This window comes from Ranitomeya variabilis, chromosome 2 (genome assembly GCF_051348905.1).
Source record: "Ranitomeya variabilis isolate aRanVar5 chromosome 2, aRanVar5.hap1, whole genome shotgun sequence".
NCBI lineage: Eukaryota > Metazoa > Chordata > Amphibia > Anura > Dendrobatidae > Ranitomeya > Ranitomeya variabilis.
This window is the reverse complement of record NC_135233.1, coordinates 595,771,353-595,797,973: the sequence shown is the minus strand read 5'-3', so window position 1 is coordinate 595,797,973 and position 26,621 is coordinate 595,771,353. Positions and strand designations below refer to the sequence as shown.

The 26,621-nt window shown below is 44.7% G+C and overlaps 1 protein-coding gene across 3 annotated transcripts; it reads left to right on the top strand.

Moving 5' to 3' along the window:
* The first annotated feature begins 9,004 nt into the window (after positions 1-9,004).
* LOC143807175 (sulfotransferase 2B1-like) lies at positions 9,005-26,326 on the top strand. 3 transcript variants are annotated; one of them, XM_077288452.1, is made up of 7 exons: positions 9,005-9,255; positions 16,389-16,532; positions 19,679-19,887; positions 21,293-21,419; positions 23,505-23,599; positions 24,528-24,708; positions 24,951-26,326. In XM_077288452.1, exons 2-7 carry the CDS (start codon positions 16,394-16,396, stop codon positions 25,064-25,066), a joined length of 867 nt encoding a protein of 288 aa, XP_077144567.1. In that variant the 5' UTR covers positions 9,005-9,255; positions 16,389-16,393; the 3' UTR covers positions 25,067-26,326. The 3 variants fall into 3 exon arrangements, with proteins under 3 accessions (XP_077144567.1, XP_077144566.1, XP_077144565.1); XM_077288451.1 differs by lacking the exon at positions 9,005-9,255 and adding an exon at positions 11,861-12,096; XM_077288450.1 differs by lacking the exon at positions 9,005-9,255 and adding an exon at positions 16,109-16,309.
* The last annotated feature ends 295 nt before the right edge of the window (positions 26,327-26,621 follow it).

Sequence of the window (26,621 nt, the reverse complement as noted above, 5' to 3'; positions counted from 1 at the left end):
TTCAGCAGTGATCTCAGTCCGATACACTGGATCAATCTGCTCTAGAACCCAAGCTGCCTCTTCAACAGACATTTTCGGGGGAACGCAGTTGGTTTATTACTATCAGAGAAACATGCAAGTTATATTTTCATTTACGACCCCTCTCCTCTGGACAAGAGGAAAAGAGGGTGGAAATCATTATTTCTCTCTTGAGTTACGGGGCACATTCCGTGGGTGAACCACTATTTCACTCAAGATGAGTGGAGTTGTTTTTTTTGTAGTGAAACGGGACACTTTGTCAGTACTTGTTGTCCCTCGGTGCCCAGAGAGAGACAGCAGCCGGAGAACTCCTAGACTCAGGTTGCGCGGGGGATCTCAACCTTGTTCTACGTACAGTATATCTTTCACTATGGTGGCTCAATGATTGATACCTACCATGGTTAATATTGGGGCCAGGAGATTTCTATTTCCATATTTCTTGATAGTGGTTCAGCAGTTCTCCCGCTCTTCAGGGTTGGATTTGAAAACAAAATCCAATCCAGTTCAGATATTTGCTATTGATTTGTCACCTCTGACTTAGGGGGCTTTTCTGAGAGGGTACAGGGGCTGGAACTCCATATAGGGGTACTTCATTCAGAGAGCTTATCATGTTTTGTCCTCAGTGGTCTTCCTGCACAAGTAGTGCTGAGGTTTTCTTGGTTGACCCTACATAGTCCCAGAGTAGATTGGCAAATTCAGGAGATAACCAAATAGAGCTTGTATTGTAAGGACCACTGTTTAGGAACCTGTATTTTTTCGTTTACCACAAGCCTTCTGGTCCTCTCTCTGATTATTGTGATGTATTCTGGGAGAAAGGATGCCGGGTGTCACTGGGGGCTTCTTTTTTTGCCAAAAAGAAGGATGGTGGGTTACAGCCATGCCTGGAGTTCCAGGAGCTCAATCAAATAACGGTCCGGGAACGATATCCTTTTCCACTCATTCCTGACCTCTTTGATCAGATTGCCACTGTCAAATAGTTCTCTAACTTGACTTTAATGGGGCCTGTAATCTGATCTGAGTCAATTAGGGGGATGAGTGGAGACCGGCCTTCAAAACACCAAAGGAACACTTTGAAAACCTTGTGATTCCTTTTGACCTTACAAACACACCTGCAGTGTTCCAACATTTTGTTAATGATGTTGTTCTCATCTTTTAGGGAGGTTTGTTATTAGTTACCTTGATGACATTCTTGTATAGTCACAGGATTACGAATCTCATATGGAACATGGCAGGCAGGTAGTACGTTTTTTCAGAGAGAATAGATTGTATGCTAAACTCGAGAAGTGTGTATTCACCATACCAGAATTTACTTTTTTTGGGTTATAATTTCTGCTGCAGGTTTTCAGATGGATCCCACTAAATTACCGGTTATAGTGAAATGGGACCCTCCTGGTAACCTTAAAGCAGTACAACGTGTTTTGCAAATTGTTACAGAAAATGTATTAAAAACTTTTCTGCCACAGCAGAATCTCTACTGACATGACTAAAAAGGGTATAGATTGTCTGAGGATGCATTGTATGCATTTATCCTTCTAAAGAATGCTTTTCGTCGGCACCTGTATTAATACAGCCTGATGTGTCACAGCCCTTTACGGTGGAGGTTGGTGCATCTGAGGTTTGTGTGGGAGCGGTATTATCTCAGGGTCCGTCAATTGGTAAGCTACGTCCACGCGCCTTTTTCTCTAACTGTTGTCAGCTGAATGCAATTATGATATTTGTAATAGGTAATAACTCAAGATGTGTTGTTTAGGAGTTTTCCTGGGGGGTGGGGGGAATCCTGTGAAGCACCTGTGCCTATTCTTCATAAGCGAGTGGTGATGTCGGCACTTTGCACGACTCACAGATCCCCAGGCACAGTGCTTAGGGTGCGCTCCTACCCTCTTAAAAGGACAGCGTGCATCGTCCTAAAGTGCCCACAGCCAATGGCTGGGAGACACTAATTATTTAAGGCACCTCCGCCTGATGGGAGGTGTATGAGCATTATGGTTAGTCTGTTCCCAACACGTTGCTAATTGTCAGGTCTCTAGTACCCGCCAGTCAGTTTATCTGTCTTCTACCTGTCTGCCTGTTCTTGCCTTTTTTCCCTATTTTCCAGCCGTGCCTGCTTGCAGCAGCCATTCCAGTCTGAATACCATCTGAACTTGCCTGCACCTGTCGTGCCCGTCTGTATATCAGCCGTTCCAGTCTATATACCAGCCTTACCTGCTTGCTTCAGCTGTGCCAGTTTTTATACCAGGCGTACCTACCTGAACCCTGCCGTACCAGTCTACACCTGCCATGTCTTTCTCATGTTGTGTCTGCCTGTTATTGTCAAGTCCATCTAGTCTTGGCTCTTCTATCTACCTGAACTGTTGGGGTCAGCTGCCGTTCATCCAAGGTTTGTCCTGGAGTAGCACCTGGTGTCCATCGGGAGCCAAGTCTAACCCCACCATCAGGGGCTCTAGAAAAAAGTCTGGTGTTCGCCTACTCATGCCCCTCCAAGCTCTCATCAGATCACGACACAGTGGTTCCATCACCTCATTACACATTTTTTTTGCTTTTAATACTACTGGATCAATAAGGCAATTCTTTTAAGAAGATGTGAATGCCGGCTATTGTTTGGACTGTTGCTATTAATGGAGTATTTTGTCTTGCACCTGGACAGGTGAGCCAATTGCTCCTTTTTTCTTTTATTCTTTATAACCTTTATAGTTCTCCTTTCTTTACACAAAAGGTGTGTTTTCTGCCATTTTAGGTACCCCCCTCCCCAACTTTTTACCATTGGCTTATACTATTTGAAAACTTGCATTGATGTGTTTTTTTTTGTCTTCGGGTATCCATTCAGGATCTTGGGCAAGTTACCGGATTCTTTCTGGGAGCAGTCAAGTCAGACAGTTTGGTTGTCACTTAGCTTTCTCCGACATAGGCAGAGCTATATTATCTTTGACAAAAGAGGATGAATTAAGGACTCAAGTATTAGTTCCTATCTTGTAATATTTGAGCGCTCCTTCACTTGCTGACAGGTTCCTTTGTACGTGTTATTTTCTCCTCAGCGTCTGTCTCGGTTAATAATCACCATTCCTGAAGTTACAGTTTTACATTGAGATTTATTATTATTATCAATGATTTTGAAAAGCTTCTTTCTTGTCCACTTTCTTGACATCCGAAACTAAGTGGCTAAAAGCACAAGACATGAAATGGTTTGTCCAGCAGCACAAAATGTCTGATATTTCTAACTTACAAGGAGCAGAGCAACATATTCTGTACATTTATGGGAGACCATTAAAGAAGTTGTCCACTACTTGGCTAACTTCTTTTCGTAGCCCACTCTTGGCCCCCATAAAATAATAAAGCCTATACTCACCTCCCGTGCTGGCGCCGTTCTCCTATGAATCGCAGCTAAACGCTTCCTTTCACATGTGTATTGTAACGACAGGCACAAGGGTCTTCGGCAGACCCCCATTGGCGCCCTGTGATCACGCATGTTAAATGCCGCCATCAGAGATTGACAGTGGCATTTAACAGATTAACAACTGTGGGCAGAGTTCAGCCATCATTTGCCGGGAAAGATGTGGGCTCAGCTTTCGAGCCCGCACCAAAGTAAGGGAGCAGGTATATAACATACCAGTAAAAGTTATTCTGAAACCTTTTCCACAAACAGCTATATCTGCTCAGCTCTTTTTTCTCTACGATATATGTTATCCATAAATTGTACAAAATGTCGGAGGTGATACGTTACCTTTAATTGCACTTACTAATGTACAGTACTTTCATTTTCCAATATCTCGCCTCTCTGTTTAAAGTATTTACTGCAACCAGAGGGTAAATTTTGTACTACAATGCGGAAAAAGGAAACTGTGCATGATTTCTCGGACTGGCAAACGTTCAGCCAAAGTATACAGCACCACCAAGAGTCTAGGGGAAGATATAGCAAACGTTAACATTTTACTTCTGCTCAGCCAATTATTTTGCTTTACTATTAATTTAATTTACTATTTGATTTTTCATTTGCCAATAATTAAAGGGGTTTAGCAGTTAAAAATAAAGAAATAATTAAATGTATGACTTCTCTCAATGGCGTAGCATCGGTGCCTTAGGCGAGGACTAACCTGAGTCCCTTCCACTAGTCCAGCATTGAACCCCTTATTTTAAGAAAATACTGATGTAGTTGTAGCGCCCCCACTGCCGCAGGGCCGAAGGGTACCCGGTACCGGGCCTCTGAGTCTCTGTTCTGGGGTTGTCACGGTGGCTAGACCCGGTCCGTGACCCTGCTGAGGGGCGTACAATGAAGGTGGAGGTATGGGATGTCGTTATGGTGCGGTGAAGTGCCGGTCGTGGTAAATAACGAGGACACCAGGTTGCAGTCTCTTTACCTCTTTACTGAGGGCTTCAGGATCCTCAATCCGGAATACGGTTAACCGGGCTGCGCAAGCCTGGCCGGTCCGATGGCACATCCAGAGCTCCCTTTGCAGGTGGAAATCTGTGCCTACCTTCTAGCGCTTGTGTGTTGTGGTCCTCCCCTGCTGTGCTTACGGGATAGTCCCCACAACTGTTGTGTCTGTTTCTCGTGTTCCCTCACAACTCGATTCTGATATTCTTCCACGTCCCCCAGATCTTATGGTTAGGATGCACCCGTATGACGGGGAGGCTCGGAGCTCTTCCGGGACTCTAGCGTCGCCCCACTCCTGTTGTTACCCCCCTGTGTCTTCCTAGGTCAATTGGGTGAGACAGCCCGCCTATAACTGACTGTCCTGCCGTAGGTTTGAAGTTTGGCCTGGAGCTCTATACTTCCTCGGCGTTCCGGCCACCGGTTACGCGCCTCAGTAGGATGTTGCCTCGTCTTACAGCACGACTCCTACTGGTATTCTCCTTGTTGCGTTGATCTCGTTTCTCACTCAGCACAATAAACCTCGCTTCTTGTCCTTTCTTGGGGTACCGCCGCTATATCGTGCAGGCGCGGTCCCGTAACGTTCTCTCTGGTTGCTAGGCCTCTGTCAGGATCCCACCCCTGACATGGGCCCCTCCGAATCTTCCCCTACAACACCCTCTGCCACAAGGTGTTGCCTGGTTCCAACCCAGTCAGCTTTCTGATCTAACTTCCTATCCAACCCCCAGTTTTACCAGACTGTGAGGAGTGGCCTAATGCATAGTGCCCTTAGCTCCCCCTGGAGGCCGGACTGTGAAATGTATTGGTGTCTGTGATACCTGGTCAGATGAACTCCTTCAGTGCCATCAGACGTACCATAGCCCCCCTTAGCGGCGGAGCACCAGTACTGCAACGACCAGGACTCTGGGGCGCTGCACTCCCCCCCGGTTAAATCCAGTACTCCTGGACTGGGAAGAAAACAACAATACATGTCAGCAAAAAGACATACAATTTTGAAAATGCAAGTACAAGTAAACTTTTTAACAGAGCTTCCCTTTATGGGACGTGAGGACACTTGAACGTTACAAACATGGTTAAATACTTTAAATAACATACTATAAATAACTTTTCTTACCCAACCGGGTATTCTACTAAGTGCAAATTTTTGAACAATAATTTAACTTTGCCTTTAAGGACGTACTCGCTGAATCCACTAAAGACCTTCTTACAAAACATTATAAGGCTAATCAACTTTTCTGCATTCTCCTTCTTTACATCTGCAGGACCGCCTGTCCTATCTGCTCCAGGCCTACTGCCTCTCCTTTCTGTTACAGGACCGCCCCTTTCTGCCCGGGCCTACTGCCTTTCTACTACTATACACGGTATAGAACTTATCATCCATCTTTCAGTTCAGGATTACTGAGCCATCTCTGTATGGCTCCTAGGAGGACTCACTGACTAACCCCGTACGGGTTCACTTTCTGTCCTCATTCTTCTATCAACATCATTAAACATTTCTCACAATCAACTAGTTAGCTACATTTAACTTCTTCTTTCAAGACATTATTGCCATTTAACCATCTTAAGGCAACACTGTTCATAAGTGCAATATGTGAACATCCCCTTTAAGAGGGGACCAAGTCTCTATGAGGTAGTGCAACTTTTCAAGCTGCAAGTCTGTTCGCAGTAAGGACTCCGGTGCTGGTTCCAAGACCAGTGTCTTCGCAAAGAGTCCTTTCCTTGTGTAAAACCAGTAGAGAGCACCTTTAAGAAGGTGCAAACTATGTACAAAAAGTTTGTAATCATGCATTGTTCATGATCCAGGAGTTCTTTTCAACATGAATAGACAAAAACAAAAACAAAAGACAAAAATAGGGATCCCGGGTAAACTAAGGGATCCCTTTAAGAGTTAACCCTAATCGGGTTGCAGCAGCAATAAAGCAGGAAGACAAACAGTTAAAAAACTATATACAGTTTCAGGTTTCCGAGGTTTAGTCCTGCTCTGGCGGCCGTAGCTCCGCATAGACCTCGCCCGGCAGGGTGATCGGCGAGATCAGGGCCTTTAAGAAGTGCTCCATACCCGGGGCCTGATCCCCGGGTGTAAGGCGCTGGAGTCTATAGGTCCCAGGGAGAGGGGGTGCCGCAACGGGGCCTATCAGCAGGTCCTCTGCTGGCGAGGCAGGGTCGTTCTTTATACCTGCTTCAGATGCGGTCCCTCCGGTGCCGATCTGCTCCGTCTCCGCTGGGATCTGGAACGCTGGTTGCAGGGCCTTGCGCTGCGGCGTTGTCATCTCCGTTTGCAGCATCTCGCTTTCCGGCAGGGCCTTGCTTTCTGGCTTCGGAGTGCGGGAACTTCTTTCTTGCTCCGGACCAGATGAGGCTGCCAACAGATGTCTGGTGAGGCTCCCGATGATGGTCTTCTTCCACCCGGCCTCAGTGCTCAGCTGCGTCTGCAGGAGTTGGTGGATCAGCTCGTCCGCTCCGGTCTGCAGGGGGTCAGCGTCAACTGTGGAGGTCTGGCTGCGGTGCCTCTCCGGGTAGCTGGGGAAGTCCTCGGCTCCGACCCCACGCTCCGGCTCCGGGCGGCTGGCCATGGCGTCCTCCACGTGGTTCGCTTCTTCTTCCTCGTCCTTTTCCCGCTCTCTCCTTCGTGGGCGGTTTCGCTTTCTTTGTCTCTGCCCACCATTGAGGATCAGGAGGCGGATCTCAGCTGCTGACGGACACGTCCTCAAAGGGCCGAAATATTTAGACTGGGCGGCCATTGTCTTTCGCGCTCTTCAGCTTGTTTACGCCCACTTCCACGCCCTTCTTCTTCTCCTGCGCTCTCCTTAGCGCTGTAATGGCGGCGGTTTTGGCAGGAACTTTTGGCGGCAAGTGGCAATACACAGTCTTTGCAATAAGTCACAGTCCAAGTATAATAAATCACAGTTCCAAGGCACACATGACCTGATCCTTCAGGCTTAAGTAGATCCTGTTCGTGACGCCAAGTTGTAGCGCCCCCACTGCCGCAGGGCCGAGGGGTACCCGGTACCGGGCCTCTGAGTCTCTGTTCTGGGGTTGTCACGGTGGCTAGACCCGGTCCGTGACCCTGCTGAGGGGCGTACAATGAAGGTGGAGGTATGGGATGTCGTTATGGTGCGGTGAAGTGCCGGTCGTGGTAAATAACGAGGACACCAGGTTGCAGTCTCTTTACCTCTTTACTGAAGGCTTCAGGATCCTCAATCCGGAATACGGTTAACCGGGCTGCGCAAGCCTGGCCGATCCGATGGCACATCCAGAGCTCCCTTTGCAGGTGGAAATCTGTGCCTACCTTCTAGCGCTTGTGTGTTGTGGTCCTCCCCTGCTGTGCTTACGGGATAGTCCCCACAACTGTTGTGTCTGTTTCTCGTGTTCCCTCACAACTCGATTCTGATACTCTTCCACGTCCCCCAGATCTTATGGTTAGGACGCACCCGTATGACGGGGAGGCTCGGAGCTCTTCCGGGACTCTAGCGTCGCCCCACTCCTGTTGTTACCCCCCCTGTGTCTTCCTAGGTCAATTGGGTGAGACAGCCCGCCTATAACTGACCTTCCTGCCGTAGGTTTGAAGTTTGGCCTGGAGCTCTATATTTCCTCGGCGTTCCGGCCACCGGTTACGCGCCTCAGTAGGATGTTGCCTCGTCTTACAGCACGACTCCTACTGGTATTCTCCTTGTTGCGTTGATCTCGTTTCTCACTCAGCACAATAAACCTCGCTTCTTGTCCTTTCTTGGGGTACCGCCGCTATATCGTGCAGGCGCGGTCCCGTAACGTTCTCTCTGGTTGCTAGGCCTCTGTCAGGATCCCACCCCTGACAGGGGCCCCTCCGAATCTTCCCCTACAACACCCTCTGCCACAAGGTGTTGCCTGGTTCCAACCCAGTCAGCTTTCTGATCTAACTTCCTATCCAACCCCCAGTTTTACCAGACTGTGAGGAGTGGCCTAATGCATAGTGCCCTTAGCTCCCCCTGGAGGCCGGACTGTGAAATGTATTGGTGTCTGTGATACCTGGTCAGATGAACTCCTTCAGTGCCATCAGAAGTACCATAGCCCCCCTTAGCGGCGGAGCACCAGTACTGCAACGACCAGGACTCTGGGGCGCTGCATAATCATGGTTTTCCCTTCGACGCTCTCGTCATTTTCTGCTTTTTGCTGAAATCAGACCAAAAATTATAAAAATAAAAAGTTAGACATTGTTAAGATTTATCTTTTATTAACTTTAAATATTTTATTACATTTGTATGTGTTATACTCACCTGGTGAGGTGGATCCTCCAAGGTCTAGGTGGGTAAACGGACCACGGGCGTCAGTGGAGCAGATAGATGGGTCACACGGAACTGCAGGCAGGTAGGCGAAGTGTGGGAGACAGCAGGTAGGCGAGAGGATGACAGGAAAAAGCAGGCAGGCAGGGGGACGTTAGGAAACCGCAGGCAGGCAGGAGGATGTCAGGAACCCGTAGGCAGGAAGGAGAAAATCATGAAACCACAGGCAAGCAGGAGGACATCAGGAAACCATAGGCAAACAGGTGGGGTGCAGGAAACTGCAGACAGGTGGAGGACGTCTTGAAGCCACAGGCAGGTGGAGGATATCAGGAAACTATAAGCAAGTGGATTGCAGGAAACCGCAGGCAGGCTATGTGCAGGAAATTGCAGGCAGGTGGAGGCATGCAGCAGAAGCTGAGTAGCAAGCCAAAGTCTAGCAATACAGGAGTCTTAATGCAATACCAACACACAAGGGTGAGTCTCGATGAGCCTTATATAGACCTGGGATGATGCTCATATGAGATCACGCTGGGCCATCTACAGAGCCCGATGTGGAGTACAGAAGAGTCCAGCAGATCGGGGAAAGGGAAGCAAGGTACGGATCTGGGACAGGTATGTAAAATTGTATTACCCTAACCTTAGCTCTAATGCCAGTCCTAGCCCTAACCCTAGTCCAAATTGGGGTTAGAAAAAAGTATGTAAAAGTGTAAAATTTATTAGTGTTCAATAACGCTCAGAGCGGTGACTCATTTGGCGGTTGGGACGGCAATAGCGCCCACAAAATTTGTTGCCTAAGACCACTGCTCTTGTGCACCCACCTCTCCATGAGTTCTTCAACCAATAAAGTGCAATTATGCTAGGTGCCACCATAGTCAAATAACCCATCAGTTTCCATGACAGATCACTGGAAAGTGTCTGCGTCACTACATTAAGGTGGCAGATTCCTTTTATATACATCCTAGGACAAGTTTCATTGACAATATCAGCGGAGCTGCTAGTGCACCCTGGCATAATAAAAGAGATTTTATCATTCAGAATTTTGGGAAACCTGCATTAAATTACATTACTGGAGATGTAGGTTATTGCCGACTGATATTTGAAGCAGGATTGGTGGTAACTTGACATAAACGGGGTGAGTGTGGACTTATGTCTCTATTTCAATGGGAAAGAACCTGTACAACCATTCACCATATAAGTCACTGGTGTCCATGATATTATTGTTGGAGCGCTCTCGCTATAGAAACCCAGAATGGGTCCTAGATACGGCAGGGGACACACACGGGCTAGATTGTGTAGCAGAGAGCCGACGGCATCCTGAGAATGCTGATACAGTTGAAACCAGGACATGACCCTGACCTTCTGGAACAGAGGACAGTTTCCTAAATCTGTGAATGTCTCATAGGATCCAGGATGGTTGGAGGCAAACAAGATTCAGGAGTTCAGGATTTGTTACAGTGAGTGTTATACTGGTTTATATTATAATGCCAATATAGCCCGTACTGAAATGAATAGGAGGGTTGCATACAGTAGGTCCTAGTACAACAATAGAAGCAATAGAAACATTTGGTGCCACATGGAAATTAGCATGGAAGTGCACTCGGGGCATGCCACTGACACACTTGTGCACGACGCCTCTGTCAGAGACTTCATCAGTAAGCGTGAGTTTAAAGTGAAGTCTCCTGGAGTTATTACCATGACCCCAAAGTGACAGGAGCCTTGAGCGCCCCACATCAGCATGCTGCCAGTCAGGACACTAGGAGTTGTGGTTTTGGAGAGTCACAGGTTGCAGACCAATGTGAGAACAGTAGGGGCCGGGTGTAGATGAATTCGGTGTTTGTTACAGCGACTTGGCTCATGTTTGATGGGAGAATATATTCGGACAGGCTGTATATATAAGTGTCACTTTCCGGATTTTACACTGGATAATAATCCCGCTGTGTACCAGCTGCACCATCACTAACGCCATCCCACATCTGGGCAGAGTCATTCCCCAGTGTCTGAGATCACATTTTCCTTTCCACATTAGACAAATCACTTGCAAACATAAGTAAAGATGAATCTGCCAAGTAATGAACTAATGTTCCTGTATAATTGGTCAGATTGGATAAGTGGGAGTCTGTAAGACCCCTGGTGGGGCACTGGTGGGAGAGGTATTAGGGATATATATATGTCACACTTAACACATTTTCCAACTTTTAATCCACATGCTCTGATGAATAGTTGACAATTACATATATATTTTTAAACAATTCCATATAGTTTTCCTTTGACCCCAGTGACCGGCAACCCGTGTCCCTCATCCCTTGTGGAACTACTACTCCAAGCATTACCAAACTTTCCAAAGTTGCTTAGTCTCCCATGACTCACTCCTTTTTTCCATGTTTATTCTTTAGTCTAAAGATAGAAGTCGGCGCCGGGGTGTAATTGGATAATACTGGAAGTCATTTTTTTTTTAGATGTTTTTAAGAGCGAACTTCAAAAAACTGAAAAGTTTAGGGAGTTCCTCGCTGAGTAGGAGGTTTTGTTCGCAAATGCACAAGGTTGCATCTTACATCACGTCTAGTCCGATCGCTTGTCTGTACGTGTGTTGGAAAAAACTAATTGTAGCTTCTCTATGGCAACCGCTTGGATTGTGAGAGATGAGAGCCGCATTACACCAGTAGAGGTCAGATATTGTCTTGGTCCACTTTGCTGTATTTGTATATTTACCTGAATGGTTGCAATACCGAATTCAACCTATGTACAAGAGTGGCGCTGTTTTTTTGTTTTTGTTTTGTTTTTTTAAATCCTTGTCCTAATGTAAGACAACACCTTTAATCCTCACTAGTAAAATATTTTTGAAAAACGTTGTAAGAAAGAAGATATGAACATAAGAAAGCCTGCACGTCTCCATCCTGTGCAGTGCAGCCGCGCAGAGATGATCTCAGTATAGGAATGTGTGCAAATGAAAAAAAAACTCCAAATTCCTTCATGTCCGCACTGCAGATACCATCTTATCACCCTGGGCTGCAGACTCATCCAGACACATTTGCTCTACAGACACAGAACAGATTTTGTACATGGCAAGGACTATGCTGGGATTCATTGCAGCTCTACTCACTGGCTTTACTGCTTCAGGTGCAGAGTCCAGTACAATACATTGAGTTGTCAGAGTGCAAGTGTCCATAGTTTAAGTCAATCAGTAGAACTATACTTCCTCTAGAGGGAGCTGATGGGCGCACAGGTTTGCGGTGACACTCCAGGCGTTACCTCCAAGCTCACTCACCTGTTCGCATGAGTGATCGTCAGCAGTTGGTCTTAGCCACACTGGGACTTTACCCAAAAAGTTCTTATACAGACTTGACCATAGGCCCAAAAAGTTTTAAGTAAGGCCTCATTCAGACAGGTGGAACACGTACTATAGTCTATGGGGTGGCTCACATGTTGGCAGATTTTCGCGGATCGAGTATCTGGGTATTGCTTCATCTAGTCTTGTTTTTCTCATTTTGCTACTATGGTTTAATCTTGCTTGTTGTTAAGCGCTGCGGAATATGTTGGAGCTATATAAGGCTATGTTCACACGATCCTTTTTTTGATCCTTTTTTTTATCCTTTTTTTTTCAGGTCCTTTTTCCATGCAGGGTACAGTCCAATGTTACTCTATGGAAAACAAAAACCGCTGTGCCCACTATCCTTTTTTTCTCAGGCAAATCCGCGAGGATTTGCCTGCAGAAAAAAAGAAGTACCATGTCACTTCTTTCTGCGGATTCAGCTCCTGTTTTCAACAGGCACCAATAGGAAAGTGCTGTTGAAAACCCGCAGAGGAATCTGCAGAAGAAACTGCAGGAAAATCAGCAGTGCAGTTTTGCACTGCGGGTTTTCCAAATCAGGACCTGAAAAAAAAAAAAGGATAAAAAAAAGGATCAAAAAAAGAATCGTGTGAACATGGCCTAAATAAAATTATTATTATTATTATTATTGTTTATATTTATTGCCTTACTTATTTGTATACATTGTGCCTAATGTATCACTTATTTGGGGGGCGCTGCTTCCATTAATAAGTTGGCTCCGGGCTGGAGTATTTTTCACTATATTAGGCCGGTTTCACACGTCAGTGGCTCCGGTACGTGAGGTGACAGTTTCCTCCCGTACCGGAGACACTGACACACGTAGACCCATAAAAATCAATGCATCTGTTCAGATGTCATTGATTTTGTGCGGACCGTGTGCGGACCGTGTCTCCGTGTGCCAAACACGGAGACATGTCAGTGTTCGTGGGAGCGCACGGATTACACGGACCCAATAGAGTCAATGGGTCCGTGTAAAACACGGACCTCACACGGACATTCTCCGTCTGGGGTCCGTGTGGCGTGCCGGAGACAGCGCTACAGTAAGCGCTGTCCCCCCCCCACATGGTGCTGAAGCCGCCATTCATATGTTCCCTGTAGCAGCGTTTGCTACAGAGAAAATATGAATGATAGTGTTTAAAATAAAGATCCATGTGTCCGCCGCCCCCCCACCCCCTGTGCGCCCCCCCCGCTGGTCAGAAAATACTCACCCGGATCCCCCGTCGGCAGTCGCTCCTTCCTGGTCTGGCCGCGGCTTCTCTACTGTATGCGGCCGATTACACTCATGAATATGTGGCTCCACCTCCAATAGGGGCGGAGCCGCCTATTCATGAGTGTAAATGAGCGGCCCCACGTGACCGCATACAGTAAGCCGCGGCCAGACCAGGAAGGAGCGACTGCCGACGGGGGATCCGGGTGAGTATTTTCTGACCAGCGGGGGGGGGCGGACACATGGATCTTTATTTTAAACACTATTCTTCATATTTTCCCTGCAGCAAACGTTGCTGCAGGGATGATATGAATCGCAGCTTCAGCACCATGCAGAGTGGGTACCACACGCTCCGTGTGGTACCCACTCGCCATACGGGCGGCACACGTGTGCCGCAGGTATGGCCTCCGTGAGTTCCCAGGCACACGGACACGGATAACTCCGGTACCGATTTATTCCGGTACCGGAATTATCTGGACGTGTGGGACAGCCCTTATAGGCAGCCTTCATGATTTTTTTTTTTTTCACTTGTGTGTATTTTATATGATAAATGTATTGTCATTCTATATAATACATTTTTTGTTGTACTGTATACCAGTTATGATGACTGGTTTTGGATGTGCCACTTGTTTTAACCCCTTCACCACTGGAGGTATTTTTGGTTTTGCATTTTCTTTTTTCGCTCCCCTCCTTCCCAGAGTCATAACTTTTTTTTTTTTTTCGGTCAATATGGCCATGTGAGGGCTTGTTTTTTTTGCTGGACGAGTTGTACTTTTCAACATCACCATTGGTTTTAATATATCATGTACTGGAAAATGGGGGGGAAAAACCCAAAAACCAAATATGTGTATGTTTGGATTTTTTTCTTATTTTGAATGGGGCGAAAGGGGGGTGATTTTAACTTCTATATTTTTTTATTTTTGTAATATTATAATATATATATATATATATATATATATATATATATATATATATATATATATATATATATATATATATATATATATTTTTTTTTTTGCATGTTTCAATAGTCTCCATGGGAGACTAGAAGTTGCAATACTTCGATCTCTTCTGCTACATACAGACAGTGATCAGATCGCTTGTATGTAGCAGAAATGCTAACTTGCTATGAGCGCTATGAGCTCATAGCAATCTGGCTATGACAACCATAGCGGTCTGCTGGAGACCTCTGGTGATCATGCTGACCCACAATCATATGACGGGGGTCACTGGTGGGCAGGATAAAGGACTCCAGTAAGCGCGAGTTAAATTCTACCTGTGGTTGTTGCAGGCACATGTCATCTGTATGGATCGGCTGACATGTGCTCGGAAAGGTGTGGGCTCAGCGCTGAGCACGCACCAAACAGGGGGGAGTCCGACATGGGTGTATTATTACACCCAACATCGGACAGGTGTTAAAATACCCCAAGACATTTTTTTTGGGGGGGGGGGGGCAGTTTGCCAACGTTTTGTTTTCTTCATGATTTAATGGTGTGAAAAAAAGACAGTACATTCAATGGAGCAGATGGAGAAATTACTTTCTCCGTCTCCTCCACACCTGTGCTGCGATTCTTGGAGCACAATACACTGACACTTGGCTGACGCTTGCAGCAGAGCTGGAGATGACTGTCTTTAGTGTATCACATCCGATGCCATAGACTACTGTGATTCCAGCCTTAACGGGAATATGTCAGCAGGTTTTTGCCAAGTAATCTGAAGACAGCAGGCGATAGAGGCTGAAACACAGATTTCAACCATGCGTGACTTATTATGCTGTTATTTACTAACAATTAAGGTTTTATGACTAGGAGATTATCATTGCCCTGACCACAGTGCACGTGAGCCCTGGTCCGACCATGCCACCTCTGATAAGCAGCTCGATGTCAATAGACAATGTACACAGAAAGCTGTGGTGTAGGTGCGGTTAGCTTTCTAAGCTCTGCTACATCTAAGAATTCTGATTGTTTCACAACTGCTGCACCCAGTTAAATACGTGATACATGGCTGGAATCAGGGTCTCTGTTCCTACATTGTGCTGCTCTCAGATGAGGCAGCAAAAACTTGGTGACAGATTCCCTTAAAATTTTTAGCATGGTAATTCTTTGTGTAGAATCAGCCTAGATTTAACCCTTCTGCAACGGAAAGTGTGAATTCTGTACCAAAACTGCACAACAAAATACACATGGAACGCCTATGCTGTTGCAGAAAAACTGCAGGTACGCAGTGGAACAATTTGCACTGAAGACGCAATATGTGTGAATAGCTTTGGGCTATGCTCACACGCAGCGATTTTGCTGTGATTTTTTTTCTGCAGCCAAAATCTGCTCTCTTGGCACGAAAAACAAGTTTTTCAGCATTTTTTAGGCGTGGATTACATGTGTGCTTTCTGTAGAGCACATGTTTAATAAAATTAGTTTTATTTACCGAAAATGCTGCAAAAAACACCTCCGAAAAATATCGTTCCTGCGTTTTTCACTTTCTCATGGGTGAAGAAACTCTGCAAAAATGATGAAAGAACTAATATGCTGCAGATTTCAGAAAAAAATTTTACAGTTCTCAAATTCGGTCAGGAAAAAGAAAACCCGAGGTTTCTGAAATCTCAGATTTTGTTGGTGCTGTAAAAAGCAGCAGAAAAAAAAATGCAGTATAAAAAAAAAAGTTTGAAAAACGCACCATGTGAGCATAGTCTTATGGTTCTGGGTGCAAAGATTTGATTTCTAGTGCAGATCCATCACTTTTTAATCGATGTATCACATGATGAGACTTAAAGTACAAACGTCTAAACCTCAAATAAGCAAAAACCAGGAATAAAGGTTTTGGTGCAATCAGACAATGAATGGAGAAATGTATTAATGTAAATCTGCTGTAAAAAAATTCCAAAAAGGGACACGTGAGGGTGTAAAAGAAGGACGAACTTCTGCTTCCGTCACAAGGAGGCAGTGAGAGTGTTCACGGTGGAGGCTTTGTAGCACTCCCCCCAGTACCCTGATGACTTCCATTTACCAAGACCCTACACAATCTGCTGGCCGCTGTCCAACTAGGAGAGGCGACACCACTTCCTGACGTTGGCAGAGACAGAAGTTGCTTAAACTTTTCTAAAAAAGAAGCAGAAAACATATTGAGTACAAAAGGTAGGAAGTACAAATAATGCAAGAATGTGTGACTTATGCAATGCATTTCCTATGTAAACCTTTGCTCTTCCTCCTCCAGTCACTATGGACAGGATGGATGTCACAGAAGAATTTGCTGGGGTTCAACTACCGGGGCATCTGCACACCCCACAGTCCTTGCAGTACGCCCAGGAGTTCGAGTTCAGGGCAGGAGACGTGGTGATCGTTACCTACCCCAAGTCAGGTAGGAATGGCACGTTTTACCCATGTGTTATGTAAAGCGGGAATAAATGCATAAAGAGCAATACTCAGAATGGAAGCGCCTTATGGAAAAGTTTTGGCAAGAGGTGGGGTGGTAAAGATATTTAGGTAGATGAGCCTTTGCCCTGGTCTAGTTACACTCCTCCGGCTGAACAAAACAAAGGCTGTAAGGGATTTTTGTACTAAAGGTTTTCCCAAATAATTTAAAAAAACCCCACTAAAAATCATTGTATTGTGGAATACAATGCATAAAAGTTGCACCCTATGCAAGGAGTTAAATCGGCAGTGATAATCCGTAGAATAAATCGAATAATCTAATTTCCAATTGCTATCCTTGGTACTATTGAGGTCACGGTACAACCCCATTCCCCTCCTGCAATTATTACCACCCGAAAATATAGTTATCCTCTATCGTTACCGGTGGCTGGGGTTCTAACAATCCCCAGAATCGGAGGACTGGGCTCTGCAGCCCCGTCTTGTATGGAGCAGAGGTGCTCTATTTATTGTCCATGGGACTGTCGTAAACAGCCGAACAGTCCCATGGACAATGAATGGAGCGGAGGCTGAAGAACCCCCACTCTAGAGATTGCTGAAGGTCCCAGCGATCAGCAACTTCTTTCCTATCCAGTGGATAGGAGATGAATAGTTTTTGTTTTTTGGATGAATAACCCTTTAAATATTCACAGATGGTCTAGAGACATGGAAAAAGGGAGCACTCTGCCCTCTGTGGATTGGGGTCTCAGCTCTCAGGGGTCAGATTTGCCCTTGCTCTGCTAAAGATAAGGATGTTGGGGGATATTTATGAAGACCAGCGTTCCCAGAGTAAATTATAATAAATCTATCAATCTGAAAAGTATCAAAGGGGGTGAAAAATGCAGAAAGTAAGGCTTGTGCAAAATCTGTGAATGTGTAACAGTAAAATTGGGGTTCCTGGCCCTAAAATCCCTGCTCCATAGGCGTGTGAGGACTGGCTGCAGATACACTGACTCAGCAGCAGCGACGTGCAGAACATGTATGTGCTTGTGCGTCAGTTCTTGGGAATCGCACATTGTCCAAGGTCGATTATATTAGAGTAACACTCGCTCATTAATTTCACTCCCATTACATAAGACTATCCCTGCTGGAGAATATACCAGTAGGGGTGCAAAGGAAAGACTAACCCTTCATTTGGTTTTTCGGCTACAGACTGCAGGCAAGGTTAGGGCAGTCTGTAGTCTGCAGGTGGAAACTTGAATTTTCCTTAAAGAATGAAGATAATTAACCTTTGAGGTCATCTTAGTCTGACGCCGGCCAGTCCGTGCACTGGGATGTGATTGACATCCCTGTTATACGCCCTTAAAGTGTTGTTTCATGCACATCATAAAGACCCCTAAATGAGACCCTATTAGCGAGAGCGGATAGACGCTCCCTTACGCCGGCCTGACTCATCCAGGTAGCACATTTCACCATTTATCATTTTTAGATCCAGAACAGGACCCATTCATTCTGGAAAGGACTTGCTCCTATCTCTTGCGACCCTCTGACATGTATGATCGGCATGCTACTAAATTAATTCAATGGCATAGTCGTGCGCGACCATCTCCTCATTCTGTCGGGGCATCTCCAAGCCCCGCACTCAGGACTGGTGGCTGTCCTAACAATCGGACCCCACCAATCTGCAAGCTTTGGAGTGTCTCCATGATAATGCTGGGTTTAATCTGATGTTCCCCATCCACATGGTCATCCAGGACTCTATCACATAACAAACTCCAGTATATCGGCACATCGGAGATGTCCCGTACCTTGTATACTCAATTTCACAAGTGTAAAACCAGACGGTCTGACATGCACCATGCTAAAGGTTTCCGGTCACACTTCCCCCCAAAAAATTCAAGAAATGAGAAAAATGCAAACAGAGAAGGGTCCTAAAGTACACAAGTAGGGACAAGTCAAAGTCCACTTCTCCCTGCATGTGTCTAAGTAAATACCATTTTGTTCTTTAAAGGAGTTGTCACGTTTAGAAAACCCATTCTATGAAAGGAAGGAAACCCCCCATATAGGACCCTCACCTCCTGGCCAGAGTACAGAGTGGATGTGTCATCCGATTTCACAATAGAAATTGGGTACATTATTAAATAAATCTCCTGATGAGGCTGGTATACTTACTTTGAAAATCAATGTCAAAATAGCTGTATAGTAATTTTTTGAAAGTTTCCCTCCCTAATAATAACATTAGCATTTTTAGGAGTTCATATTGATCTTTTTTAATATTGAGGAGAAAAAAGATTATTAATAGTGATGAGCGAGTGTGCTCGTTTGACCTCCGAGTATTTGTTATTGCTCGGAGATATAGTTTTCATCACCTCAGTTGCATGATTTACGGCTTCCATATACGCTGAATACATGTGAGGAATGCCTGTTTGTTAGGGAATTCCTACATGTATTCAGCTTAACTGGAAGCCATAAATCATGCAACTGAGGCGATGAAAACTATATCTCCGAGCAATAACAAATACTCGGAGGTCACCCGAGCAACGAGTACACTCACTCATCACTAATTATTAAGCCTTTCTGGATTTTCATAGTAAGTACACCAGCCTTGTAATGTGAATCCTGGCTGAATGGATCCACTTTATATGGCCATTGCTTAGTTTCTTCCTCTGCAGGGAAAATGAACAGGTTTCCTTGCCGGGTTTTCAGCAGGAGGTAACTTGGGGATCATTTTGTTAAGCAAGTCTTTAAAAAAAAAAAGTGAGAGTTGTCTGTTACTTTTCAAACGTTTTTGATACAGAATCCAAATATGCACAAATGTGACAGATATCAAATAAAATTGTGTCCGTTCTCATCTACCACTAGGGGGGAGCGTAATGCACATTTTTAGGATGCAGTAAGTGCTGAAGCTCCCCCTAGTGGTGGCAGTAGGCAGGCAAAATTTAATGTCAATGCAGAGGATTTGGAGCTCTCAAGCTCCGGGGATCAACAGTTTACGGATATGGGGAGCATCATCTTTACATCCTACTTCCTTTAGGCAATGGGTGACTTCAAATAGCATAGCGCACTGCTGTAAAGAAAGCATATTAAAATGTCATGCTATGCAAAAACTAGTGTAGTCCATCTGAGAAGATATCTGATCTTGAGTCAATCTTATAGGAACCACTTGGATGCAAGAGATCCTAACGCTTATCTACAGCCAAGGGGATCCAGAGATCGCGACTTCTGTGCCTAACTGGATGCGCGCTCCATGGCTGGAGCACACGTACTTCAAGGATACCCTAAAGGATGGAGAAGGTCCCAGAGTCATCACCACTCACCTTCCGAGCAACACTCTGGCTCCAGCCTTGCAAAAGTCTAAAGCAAAGGTGCTTTTCTTTTTTCCTTTTTTTGGAGCTGTAGATATTCTGTATACCTGTCCATATTTACTTCCTCTGTGAGATACATTTCATTGCTTTAATGTATCTAAAAATCGAAAACAAAAAAAAATGAAACAACTTAGCAACAGTTTTTATTTACTTCTCAATAGTTAAAAAAATAAGAAAACAGTCGTCTTCCGGATTGGCATCAGTCCTGTGACTTCTTGCGCCCCCTCTGTAACTTCTTGTGCCCCCTCTGTAACCACTAACACCTATGGATCTGAATATAATTGTACACTGAAAACAAAAAATGTGTTTGTTTTTTTTATCAAGACTTTAAGCAAAGTTACTGTACTTTGTTTTGGATCTTTGAAAAAGTGTTACATTAGTTGACCTAGTTTATTTCTTTTATGGAGTGCACATTTTCTTCCGTATTTGTAGACTTACAATGCGTGGAACTAGAGCAGAATGCGACCAAAGATGCTAAGATACATCCTGGAGCGAACAATTAGGTGTCACTTAAATGTCACCTCTTGCAGAGGAAATGACTACTAAAGAAAGAAGAAATGATGGTGCCACAGATAACACTTTGCAGAACAGTGAAATGTATTCATAGATCTGGGGTTTTAAGGAGAAGCCGTTATCTCTCCAGAAATGGCTATTTTAGTAACTCCTTGGGTTTCCTAACAAATAACAATTCTGCTTTGTACTGTTCCTCTGTCTCCCCTTTTATTAGTGTCTTTTAACACTTTTTCCAGTTTTTACATTACAATCTGCATACATTATTAAATAAAACGTTTGATCCTGATGAGACTGGTGTACTTACTATGAAAATCCAAATCCTAATGGCTGCATTATCCTTTGTGAACGTTTCCCTGCCTAATATTAAAATGAACATTTTAGGAGTTCACCTTCAGCTGAACTTTATAAAATCCGTATTTTTATTTTAGGATTATACAGCCATTCTGACATGGATTTTCAAAGCAAGTACATCAGACTTATCAGGTCCGGGAGATCTATGTAGTAATGTGTGCAGTTTGTATTGTGAAATCTGATCACAGATCTGCTTTCAGGAGCAGTCATTTGGGTTTGTTTTTTTTACACTTCTGAATGCCAGCAAAGCCTCATTTATTTCTATTTGATGGCGATGTGATATAAAAAAAACTGCTGTGCATGCTGGATCTATAAAAAAAATAAAATGATACTTGAATTTATCACCAAGGTTTTCCTGAAATAGATAAACAGTTTAATAGAATTTTAATATAAAGTTGATATTCATGACCAAGTAAAAATATGGCTGTCAGAAACAGCGCCACTTTAGTCTCTTGGCTGTGTGTGGTATTGCACCTCAGACCCGTGTGCACTGCAGTGTGTGGAAGACGCCGATTTACAAACCAGACTTTTATCCACCCAGGTCATCTACATTCTGAGGAATCCCAAAGATGTGGCGGTGTCTTTTTATTATTTCCATAAGATGGCCAAATTCCTGCCAGACTCTGGATCGTTTCCTGAATTCCTAGAACTTTTCCTGGAAGGCAAAGGTCTGATATCTAAGCTAAGAGGGGACGGGGGAGTAATGTACTTCTGAGTATTAATGCAATGTGCTATCACCCTCCACCACTGCAAAATCAGGCAGGTTTACATTCAGGAGTCTTGGAAAGATGGGTGACAAGAAATGTAACTGAGGAGAGGGGGACATCTCAAACACATGTGATGGGTGTGACGCAGGACATGTACTTGGCTTTTTAGATAACGCAAAATGTTTCCTGCAGAGGAGATGGTAGGGCAGGTCAGCGGGATCTCATATTGCGGGGTCATCATGGTAGCTTTTCAAAGTTTGAAATTTAGGAGCGAGTCTGACTTGTTGGGGTAGAAAGTTCCAGAGGATAAGTGCAGCGCGGGAGAAGTCTTGGAGATTATTGGATGAGGAGCAGACAAGAAGAGAGCAGGTTATGGGACAACCGGGGAATATATGTGTGGAAATACACTAGAAGTAAAAAAGTATTGGGCCGCACGTTTTAATTGAGTTTTGATTTCTAATGCCCCCAATGTATAATCTCTGGACCCTCGCCCCCGATGTATAACCTGGACACCCCGCCATGCCACCTGCCTTTACAAACATGTGACAGAGCGGCTGATGGTTCTGTAATAGCAGCCACCGGGGTAACAAGTCCGTCCTATATATTTCTTCCCTCCTAAATCTTCCCCCATCACCTGTGAGTAATATTATCGAGAAGTGGAAGGAACCGCAGCAACTCAGCCACGAAGTGGAGACCCCATAAGGTTACAGAGCGGGGGGCCGAGTGCTGAGGAGCAGCGGGCCGAAAAGTCACCAACACTCTGCTGACCCCATAACTGCAGACCTCCTCTAGTATAACATCAGTACAAACACTGCGCCCCCACCAGGAGCTTCATGGCCGAGCAGCTGCATGCAGCCGTACACCACCAAGCACAATGCCGAGTATTGGATGGAGTAGTGTAATGACACCACCACTGGACTCTGGAGGAGACATGTTCTGCGCAGTGACGGATCACACTTCTCTGAGGTCTGATGGAGGAGTCTGGGTTTGGTGGTTCTAGGAGACGTTACCCACTGACTGCATTGTGCCCCTTGTACAGATGGTGGAGGGATAACTATGGGCTGTTATCAGGAGCAGCCTCCTCGGCTCCTTTGTGGACATTTTGGACAATTGTAGCTTCCAGCTTTGTGGGAACAGTTTGAGATTCGCCCTTTTCTGTTCCCCATGACTGTCCCCAGGACACAAGGTCCATACAAACATGAAGGGGGAGTTTGGTGGAAAAACATGACCGGCTTCAGAGAGCCCGAACCACAACCCCATCCGACTCCTTTGGGATGAACTAGAGCGGAGATTGTGAACCGCTGGTGGACAAGAGATTACATGTCCGGAGGTTGAGGAACGTTTGATGAGAGATGTATGGAGGGGACAAGTTATAGGTTGGAGATTGTGTGGGGAGGTAGTGGGAGATTAGGTCTTGGTATCAGCACCATATGAAATAAAAATGGCCGCTGTATTTTAGCCACTTCTGGTGGATTAAAGAGAACCATTTCCCTATGCAGAAATGAACCTTTTTTATATAAAGTTCGTATTGAAAAAGAGGAGACACAGATCACCGCTTTCCTCATTGCCTCCGTATAGAGACACGTCTGTTAAAGTGATGGCTTACCATTAGGATGTGTAAGTGATGGCATACCATTAGGATGTGTAAGTGATGGCATACCATTAGGATGTGTGGTGGCTGACTACCAGGACCACCGCTTCTTTTGAGAATGATGGGGTCGCACCGCTGAGTTGACAGTTTTCTCTGCACGACGGCACTCCCTATTACCCGCTATGCAGCATCTGCACCAAGTCCAGCCCCATTAAAGTGACTGGGGCCATGCTGTATGAACCCAGACAGCTGCTGATTGTGTAAGAAGTATAGAAACTATGAAGGGAACACAACACCTTCATTCTCGTGAGCAGTGGCGGGTCTGGTAATCAAACCCGCACCACACATCAATTCTAGTGATATCCTAACCCTGTGAGATGTAATGTCAGATGACCATGGCAGCCATGATCGCCTGTGGCCTTTCCATTATTGGTGTCTTTTTTTGTATATTTCAGTGTATTATGGCTCATGGTTTGACCATGTGAAGGGCTGGTACAGTGAAAAAAAGAACTTGGACATATTTTATATCACATATGAAGATATGAAAAAGGTAGGAGATCTCTCTGGAATGTTTTTTAGCCCTTAACTGAATTCACTGTAGATCTTCAAACAACTCAATGACTAATCGAAAGTAGCACGTTTTCTGTGTTTTAAGCCATAAATATGTTGGTTTTTTTTTACCTGGTGTAAATGGCGCTGTTCTCCTGAATCCGGCGATGTTTTTCTTTTGTTCCTGCGCTTCTCGGCTCCTGAGATATAGCCCCTTCTTCCTTGTACATAAATCTAGTCTTTTAGCCAACTGGGTGTGATCTTCAACTCTTCTATGTGGGCGTATTCATGAGGACCACACCCAGTTGTTTAAAAGACTAGATTTATATGTGGGGAAGATGAGGCCATATCTTAGGAACGGAGAGGCGTAGGAACAAAATAAAAGCGTCAACGGATTCAGGAGAACAGCAGCGCTTACACCAGGTAAAGAAATACTTTACACTTTTTTTGGCAAGCGATAGGTCCTTTTAAAATTTTCTTAAAGGATTAGAAAAACATGAATGGTTTATTCTAAAAACAGCACAGGTTGTGTGTGATATTGCAGTTCTGCTCCACTCATTGAGCTGGGCTGTAATACTTTGGGCAAATATGGCATGATTCTGGACAACCTCTTTAATTGCAACATAGGCCACATGAGAGAGAAAAACTTTACTAGTTGTGTCCCCATGATAGAACAGCTGTCATAGTTGTCCTAGATCTACTTTACCATCCACATTGGTATCTACCCCACTTTCTTTAAATTAATTAGCATGTGAGCAACAGCAAAATGGGGGATGTCACAGGAAGGGTTGTCATAGGGAGGCTAGCAAGTGGAAAGTGAAAATGTTCTTTCTTTCTGGTACTTTTTTTGATCACCCATGGGGCAGTTTTGTGCTCATTGCTCACCCTAAAATAAAATTCTAATGACTTTTTTTGTCATATGTTCATAGGATTTAAGAAGATCAATAAAGAAGCTGTGCGGTTTCCTTGGTTGTCCCATGTACTCTGAGGAGGTGGATAAGGTGGAACAACACTGTGACTTTGCCGTCATGAGCCAGAATGTAATGGTCAATTATACACTTATACCCCGGGAGATACTGGACCATGAGCAGAGCAAGTTCATGAGGAAAGGTGAGTATTAAAGGTTTCTCCACCATTGATTGGGTATGCCAATAATATGTGACTGGGATAAAGATAGCCAGAACCCTGGGAATGTAGCTGCTAGAACTCGTAGTGCTCTGGAGGAGAAGTCTTGTCTACGGTCAGATTGTCCATGTAGAAGGACGTTGGTTGGACAGTCCATCGCCTTACTACACACCATTGGTGTCGGATCATAGGTTGCATCATCTTCACTATACTTTCTTGGGTTATAGGGGTAGTTGGAGACTGGAAAAACCACCTGACGGATGAGCAGAATGAGAACTTTGATAAGGTTTATAAAGAGAAGATGTCGGATTGTGATCTACAAGTTGTCTGGAATTTGGACTAAACAACGAATGATCAAAACCAAGGACTCAAGTCTGAATACTTATACAGATGACGGCCAGGCTTAAAAGCGAGGCGCAAATATGTAGAGTATTTAAATGGTTGCATTTGGTCAATGATGTGACTCCTAGATTGAGAATGCTGGAGATCACCGACACTTCCACAACTGGTGTAATTGCTGTAATAGGAGAGGATAAGCAGTGTCATGTCTGGCACTGCTCATCTCAACAGATAACTAAGAATCAAAAGCTGAATATCCCATTGTTTGCTAACAGTCTGTGATCATAAACCCCAGACTGTTGATGGATCCCTGAATCTCCTGACGGCGATTCGGCTGCTCCACGTCAACAGAGCAGCTCTTCTCCCGGGCTGTGCTGTCAACAGGACATGACTGCCGATGTCATGCTGATTGACAGCTGGTTAACCACAGCTAGGCAATGGGTAGCCGGCTGTCAATCAGCATGATGTCGCCAGTCACACCACGTCAGCAGAGCAGAGTGGAAGAGAAGCTGCTGCCCTGTCGACATAACATCAGCAGAAGCCGCAGAATTGCCAACAGGATGGTCAATGACTGGTCTGTGCTGGCAGAGATCGGTGTCGGGCTGCATGGAAAGCATGACAAAGGGAGAGGTCTATTAGATTTATATACTTTAATATATGTTTGGCTGGTTTCACATGTCCGACGTTCACTCTACGGACTTCGAGGTCTGTATTCGGACTGTGAAAGGCAGACATGTGAAACCGTCCTTAGTCGTAATATAACCTTTTATTATTAGCACAATATTGCACATTTAACCTTTTACATACCCTTGCACTGTAGCTCATTCTCGAATTCGGGTAAGTTGGCCATAGACTGTATGGACGGTTGTATAAAAATATTTACAAGCTCACTGCTACGTAGGGTTGGAGATGAGCCGCTGCTCCTTACATCAGTTGCTGGCTATCTTGCAAAATTCAACCTGCTGACACAATTTCCTTGACTGCCTCGATTTAATATCTAGTTGATCCCAGAAGTCTGATGTCTATGGACAGCTCTTTACTGTGTTATCAGATATTTTAGATGGCGTTTACTGCAGTATCTCTCACTGGAGGACTCAGCACATCTATGCATTCAGTTAGTTTCAATGAGACATGTGTTATGCTTCATTTGCCCTGTGGAGGCACTCCAGCTCAAATGTTTACTATTAGACTGTTTTTTTTATAACCGCCAATGTACTTTTCTAGTTTTAACTGCTGAGTAATAATAAATATTAATAATGATAAATGTGCTCAGTATTCATCTTTGCAATGACTGTGTAATGACTGATATTTGTCACTTGTTTGTTTTAACATTTTCATATTTTTTATCCTCCTAAAAATCTTATGTACAGTATAATAATGTGAATGGATTCATTAATGTAAAGCCAATGACCATTTTTGACCCGGTTAGGGACAATATTTGGCGCCCTGGTTGAACGTATTACATACCCCTCGCTTTCAGGCTAGCGCCATCACCCATCCCCATGACATCATGAGCAGGATTCAGCTTCTACTTTACCAAAAAAAGGATTATATTTGGG